Raw genomic sequence first — 7584 nt, 5'->3', positions numbered from 1 at the left:
GTCATTGTTGTTTGGCGGGTCCGGGCTGGGGATTCAAACCCGCCACCTTAGGTGTACGTGGCTGGCGCCTTAGCCGGTTGAGCTATAGGCGCCGAGCCTAGAAGGCTAATCTTAACTAGCTCCATCCAACCTGGATTACTTCTTCAACCTTATCCTTCTTCAGCCCTTTCAAGAATTTTTATATGTGGATGTGTTCTCTCTTTCCAAAACAGCAAGGTCATGAAGCCACAGTAAGATGGGTCTTTCATTTCTCTGGCTCTCTGCTTCCCTAATGCCCAGGCTGGTGTAATCATCCGATGGCTGCTTTGAAAAAACTCTTCGTCAGCTTTGCAGAGCACATAAATGCAGCTAGAATCCTCCTACGTTATAATCCGAGCACCAAACCAAGTGAGTCTCTGGCTGAGACAGCAACTCCCTCAAGAACAGAGCTGCTCCAGAGAGGGAGAAGCATTTAATCATCAGCCTGGCATTTCTACCCACCTGAAAATTTCAATTGCGCTCCACGAATAAAACACAAAGAAAACCACAGCTTTGTTTTGCATTTCTTCCATGGTGCCGAAGATGATAAACAAAATAAAATTCCTCCCAAGAAGCTATTAGGAAGAGACCCAAAAGAGAGAAAAAAGTTAATAAAACATAGATAAAGTTACATAATGTGCTACCTGAAACCTAATCCCACTAAATCCAAGGTAAATGGAAAAGACTGAGCTCAACTAGTTTAATTTTGCTCCAGTTTTAAAATAAATCAAAGTGTCCACCCAGACTTTGTGACAAGACAGGTACAGCATTAGTGTGTGTGTGAAAATGTCATTAAACACACACACACACATATTCAAACACAGTTTAAAAAATACTGCCTAATAAACATTTGCGTATGCATAACCCAAGTTACAAAATAGAGCACTACAAGCATGGCACCCTCCCCCATAAGTCACTACTATTCTGTGTTAACCATGTTTTTCTTTACAAGTTGACGTTTGGGTATGTATTCCTAAACTGTACATCATTTCATTTTGTTTGTTTTTAAAACTTTTTGAAATCAGGCTGTGTATCTTATTATATAACTTGCTTCTTACTCAGAGTTACAGCCCAGAGCCTCATCTATGTGGATGATGTGGTACAGTCTGTTCATGTTCACTGCTGAAAGGCATTCCTGCCTGTGACAGACACTATACTCTTGACCATCTCCAACTCCTGGGCTCATGCGATTCCCTCCCCTCAGCCTCCCAAGTAGCTAAGACTAAAGGCAGGAGCCATTGCACCTAGCTTCACTAAATTGTTATAACGCCTTGATTTCTTATAGGGCAAGTCCCCTAACTTAGGTTATTCCTAGAAGAATATTCCTGGCCCTTTGCTTTTTTTCCCTCTCCATATTTTTTTATTGTGGTAAAATACAAATAACATAAAATCTACCACTGTAACCATTTTTAAGTGTATAATTCGGCGGTATCAGAGACATGCATAATGTTGTACAATCGTCACCACCATCCATCTCCACAACAGTTTTCATCTTGTAAAACTGAAACTATGACCACTGAACAATTACTCCCTATTCCCCCGGCCCCTGGCAAACACCATTTTACTTTCTGTGTGACTTGGACTATTCTAAGTACCCCATACTTCATAACCAGGAAACACTTGATTTTCTGTGATTGGCTTATTTTACTTAGCATAATGTTCTCAAGGTTCACTCATGTTGTAACATGTGTCAGAATGTCCTTCATTTCTAAGGCTGTATATTCCATTATATACATATAACACATTTTTAAAATCTATTCATCTATCATGGACACTTGAGTTGCTTGCACATTTCAGCTATAGAAATACTACTATCCTGGGTAAACTTCTGCTTATTCATAAAACTTTAGAATTCTCTTGTCATATTCCAAGACTTTTTAGACTACAATTGGAATTATATTTATCTACAAATAAATATGAGAACTAACATTGTTATAATATTGAGCCTTACATCAAGAAAATTATGTCTTTATGTTTCCTTTTTGTGCTCTGTATTCGGTATCTCAAACAGTTGACTTTCTCTTCAGTTGTGTCTAATCTACTACAAAAACTATCCATTAGGCTTGGTCCCTGTAGCTCAGCAGCTAGGGTGTCAGCCACATACACTTCGGCTGACAGGTTCAAACCTGGTCCAGGCCTGCCAAACAACAACTACAACAAAAAAATAGCCAAGCATTGTGGCAGGTGCCTATAGTTCCGGCTACTTAGGAGGCTGAGGCAAAAGAATCACTTAAGCCCAAACGTTTGAAGTTGTTGTGAGTTGTGACTCTACAGCACTCTACTGAGGGCAACATAATAAGTCTGTTTCAAAAAAAAAAAAAAAAAAAGCAAAACACTATCCATTAAATTTTAAAATGTGATTACTAGCTGGGCATGGTGGCTCACACCTGTAATCTTAGCACTCTGGGAGGCTAAGACAGGTGGACTGCCTGGGCTCAGGAGTTTGAGACTAGCCTGAGCAAGAGCCAGACTCCTTCTCTACTAAAAATAGAACTAGCCAGGTATTGTGGCAAGTACTTGTAGTTCCAGCTACTCAGGAGGCTGAGGCACAGATCTCTTGAGCCCAGGAGTTTGAGGTTGCTGTGAACAACACTCAACCCAGGGCAATAGAGTGAGACTCTGTCTCAAAAATAAATAAATAAATAAAATTTTGATTACTATATTTTCTATTAATAGGTCTATTTGTCTCCTTATTACATCTGCTTACTTATTCTTTTATTTGTTTTATTTTGTCTGAGACAGTCTCACTCTGTTTCCCAGGCTAGAGTGCTATGGCATCAACCTACCTCACAGCAACCAAAAACTCCTGGGTTCAAACAATCCTCCTGTCTCAGCTTCCCAAGTAGCTGGGACTATAAGCATCCACCACAATACCGGACTAATTTTTCTACTTTTAGTAGAAATGGGGTTGGGGGGCCTCACCACTCTTTCTCAGGCTGGTCTCAAACTCATGAGCTCAAGGGATCCTCTTGCCTCAGTCTCCCAGAATGCTAGGATTACAAGCATAAGCCATTGTGCTGGACCTGCTTACTTATTCTTCAGGTACTTGTTTCCTCCTCAAATAGTGAAGTTTTCTCTAAACACGATTATTTTCTCTTTTGAATCTGATAGTATTAATATCTGAATCATCCTGCCTCCGCCTCCCACGTAGCTGGAACTACAGGCACACCCCACTGTGCCCAGGCAATGCTCTTCTGTCTCTGCTGTTTCTTGCTTATAATCCCTTGTTTCTTGGTTTTACAATCTTGAAGTTGCTCATTTCCTAGGTATCTGTCTCCCATCATCTACCCACGTGGGAGGAGACCAACACATTTCTAAGGAAACTGAAGGTAGCTTCTTCTACTCCTGCCTGAGAATCAAATTTCCTTAGATTTAAAGCTCTTTATATAACTTTGTGATTTCATGAGGATGTCATAAAAAAATGAAATAGACCTGAAATGTTAAAGGTCTACTTTTGGAAAATATCCTTGAAGTTTAAAATGTTTCCTTTTGTTCAGATAAAACAATGAATACACAGAAAGTAGGTGTTTTTCCTAATTGAGACTTCTTGGCCAAGTGCAACATACATACTAGATAAATAATGAAATCTTTTGTCCCACCCTTGATCTCAAATATTTAATACCTGAATAAGAGAAGGTATCACTGGTGACGAGGTGACTCCGATTGCTGCATTGATAGTTTCCACAAGTGCCAGCATCTGGCAGAAATACACCATGTCAGCCACGCTGTGGAATGTGTCGTAAAAGGACTCTATGGGCACAAATACACATTGAGGGTAAATCAAGTGGCAATTCCAACAGATTACTTCTCGAACTATGTCTTACATGAAAGAAACCGTAGGAAAGGAAGAACAAACATCCAGTTAGATTCAAGTTTTGAACTAGATGTTACCCAGGCTGGGCCCAAGCAATCCTTCAGCCTCAGCCTCCCTAGTAGTAATGTGTTTCCTTTCTAATTTTTTTTTTGAGACAGAGTCTTACTTTGTCATCCTTGGTAGAGTGCTATGGCATCACAGCTCACAGCAATCTCAAACTTTTGGGCTCAAAGCAATTCTCTTGCCTCAGCCTCCCTGGTAGCTGGGACTATAGATGCCTACCACAATGCCCAGCTATTTTTTTTATTTTCAGTTTTTGGCCGGCGCTGGTTTGAACCTGCCACCTCCAGTATATGGCCTGGCACCCTACTCCTTGAGCCACAGGCACCGCCCCCCAGCCTTTTTTTTTTTTTTTTTAATAGAGATGAGTCTTGCTCTTGCTCAGGCTGGTCTCCAATTCCTGAGTTCAGGCGATCCACCTGCCTCAGCCTCCCAGCAGGCTAGCATTACAGGCCTGAGATACCACAGCCAGCCCTTTTCTAATTTTTAAAAGGCAAAGAAAAAGCACATCTAGACTTCATTCAATTAGTATATTCTGAAAAATCTATGTACCAAACACAGACATAACCCTTTTTAGATTCGTGATTTCATCCAATTTAAAGCTAAACTATTATGACATATATGGAATGCAATGTAGCCTTTTCAGAACTCAAAAACTGCATAATTATAAATAAATGCAAAGGTGAACGTATTGAATAAATTTAGATTTCAAAAACCTTAATTGTATTTGTATCTTCAGACTTCTGAGAATCTATCCTAATTTTAAAAATCTAAAATGACTTTTAAAATAAAGCTTTATGAACAATAGTGTTCTCTGAAACACTATTTATTTCTAAGTGCGTTACAATAGAATCAGTGTATGCACCCAAGAGTATAAAAATTTTGATTAAACTATAATTAACAGTTGATAGATCATAATGGTTTAAAATGATAGTTGTTGTTTCTATGAGGTTAGCAAATGTACTAAATCTGAGTGGTCTATAAAATAAAACCCTTTATTTTTTTATACCGACCCTCTCTTAACATCCTCCATTCCTACATTCTTCTTTGCAATGTCTCTCAACCAGGGCACCACCGACATTTTGGGCAAAATAATTTTTGTCTTGCACATTGCAGAGATCTCAGGATTCCTGACTCCCTGCCTGCTGAATACAAGTAGCCTCCAAGCCATGTGACAATCATCAAACATCCCCAAATTAGGAGTTTCCAAATGCCCACAAGGAAGGCTAAAGGGTGCCAAATGAAATCACTGGTAAAGGGAATCCAATTCTACATATCTCTAATCTAAATTAATTTAGATTCAGAGTTGAGAGGTTCCATAGAAAAGCAAAAATTATAGCTGAGAAATCATCTCTAATAAGCGAACAATGTATAAAATCAGCCTCTATTTAAATATCCATTCCCACTTAAGAACAGGCCTATTTATTGCATCGAGCTCTTGGTCCATCATTATTCTCCATTGTCAGCAACAATCAACAACAAGAACAAAAATGAAATTACAAATCATACTCCTAAAGTCAATTACATTAATGACAGACAACTGTTCTTTTTTTTTTTTTTTTGAGACAGAGCCTCAAGCTATCCTCCTGGGTAGAGTGCCATGGCACGACAGCTCACAGCAACCTCCAACTCCTGGGCTCAAGCGAGTCTCCTGCCTCAGCCTCCCAAGTAGCTGGGATCACAGGCACCCACCACAACGCCCGGCTATTTTTTGGTTGCAGCCGTCATTGTTGTTATGGCAGGCCTGGGATGGATTCGAACCTGCCACCTTAGGTGTATGTTGGCTGGTGCCTTAGCCACTTGAGCCATAGGCGCCGAGCCCAACTGTTCTAATGGTACATAAAGATACAGATGAACGAGATTCTGGCAGAGTTAGGCCAGTTACAAGAAAGGTAACACTGCAGGAGCCTCAAAAGAGAACAGTTTAAATATCAGAGGAATAAAGGCGGGTGCAGTGGCTCAAGCCTGTAATCCCAGCACTTGGGAGGCAGAGCAGAAAGACTGCCTGAGCTCACAGTTTCAAGACCAGCCTGAGCCAGAGTGAGACCTTGTTTATAAAAATAGCTGGGCGTTGTGGCAGGCACCTATAGTCCCAGCTACATGGGAGGCTGAGACAAGAGAATCACTTAAGCCCAGGAGTTTGAGGTTGCTGAGAGCTGTGATGCCCTGGCACTCTACCAAGGGTGACAAAGTGAGACTCTGTCTCAAAAAAAAATAAAATAAAATAAAAATCAGATGAATAAAAGAGGTCCTTGCAAAAACACCAAGAGCCTCTCCAATATTTTTGTAAAAATTATCCAATTTATGATCCTACTGCAGTCAACTGTGAAATGAAAAATTGTATACTACATTATTGTATAATTTTGTCAGAAAAATTCCACCAATAAATAAGCTCAAAATTCGACTAATTCTTTTCTTGAAGGAATTAATGCCAAATGATAAAAGTTCAGTTTTGTTATATATAAGATAAAAAAATTATTTTCATAATTTACAATATCACTTTTCATGACAAAAAAATAAAAGTCCCAGTCAAATCTTTTTGTCACCATTTAAAATGAAATTTTGGTATCCTTTTTAAGGGTTTTAAGTGGCATTTTTCCTGGACCAATTGTATTTGTCTTAGAAAAAGGAGGACATCCTCACGTTGAAATAGAAACTTATGAGGTAAGATTTGTCCTATGAGCTGGACATGGTGGTGTGCGCCCATAGTCTCAGTTACCTAGGAAGCTGAGGCAGGAGGACTGCTTAAGCCTAAGAGTTCAAGACCAGCCTGGGCAATATTACAAGACCACATCTCTTAAAGAAAAAAGGTTAGTATATGTTAAATAAAAATTAGATGTTCTTGTTCTACCTCCAACTTTATGGGACATTTATGCTTATTTCAATTCAGAAATATAAATCTGTTTTTTTAACACAATATTAGAAAAATATTAAGATTAAAATGCTTATAAGTTAAAAAAAGGATGTAAAATTGTATATACAGTATGATTATAATTTTTTCTTTTGAGATAGGGTCTTGCCCTTACACCCAGGCTAGAGTGCAGTGGCATCATCATAGCTCATAGCAACCTCAAACTCCTGGGTTCAAGTGATCCTCCTGCCTCAGCCTCTCAAGTCCACCACACCCAGTTAATTTTTCTATTTTTTTTGTAGAGACAGTGTATTAATTTCTTGGCCTCACAAAATGCTAGGATTATAGGCATGAGCCACCAAGCCTGGTCTGATTATAATGTTTTTAACTGCAGGAAAAAAAAGGCCTAGAAGGAAATACAGTAGAACCTCTATAAGTTGACCACTCGAGGGACTCTAACAAACTGGTTAACATCCAGGGGTGGTAAACATAAGGCACTTCCATTGAGTGCATGTGGTACATGTCTAATCTATGAAAATTAGGTGAACTTAAGAAGGTGGTCAATGTAGGGAGGTGGTCAACTATGGAGGTTCTCCTGTATGTATAAATATAAATAGTAATGGGACATACACAGGCTTATCAACTTCCCCCTCCCCACACCACCATCCCCAATTTCCCCCATTTTCCAAACTTTATTTATTTATTTATTTATTGAAATGGAGTCTCACTCTTTCGCCCTGAGTAGAGTGCCATGGCATCAGCCTAGTTCACAGCAACCTCAAACTCCTGGGCTTAAGCGAGTCTCCTGCCTCAGCCTCCCAAGTAGCTGGGACTACAGGTG

The 7584-nt window shown here is 39.5% G+C and overlaps 1 protein-coding gene across 1 annotated transcript in view; it reads right to left on the bottom strand.

Annotated features, from left to right (window-relative positions):
* The window catches only part of HACD3 (3-hydroxyacyl-CoA dehydratase 3), a 48627-nt gene that overhangs the window by 7622 nt on the left and 33421 nt on the right, over positions 1–7584 (bottom strand). Inside the window, exons 7-8 of the mRNA XM_003784435.2 lie at positions 3641–3768; positions 481–593 (exon numbers count right to left, since the gene is read on the bottom strand). Of these exons, the coding sequence (XP_003784483.1) occupies positions 481–593; positions 3641–3768 (241 nt within the window). The remainder of the gene's footprint in view (positions 1–480; positions 594–3640; positions 3769–7584) is intronic.

The sequence above is a fragment of the Otolemur garnettii genome, unplaced genomic scaffold (genome assembly GCF_000181295.1).
Source record: "Otolemur garnettii isolate 467f Iridium unplaced genomic scaffold, OtoGar3 scaffold00011, whole genome shotgun sequence".
NCBI classification, from domain to species: Eukaryota; Metazoa; Chordata; class Mammalia; order Primates; family Galagidae; genus Otolemur; species Otolemur garnettii.
Note: the sequence above shows the minus strand (reverse complement) of the source record. Positions and strands in the feature narration are given on the sequence as shown.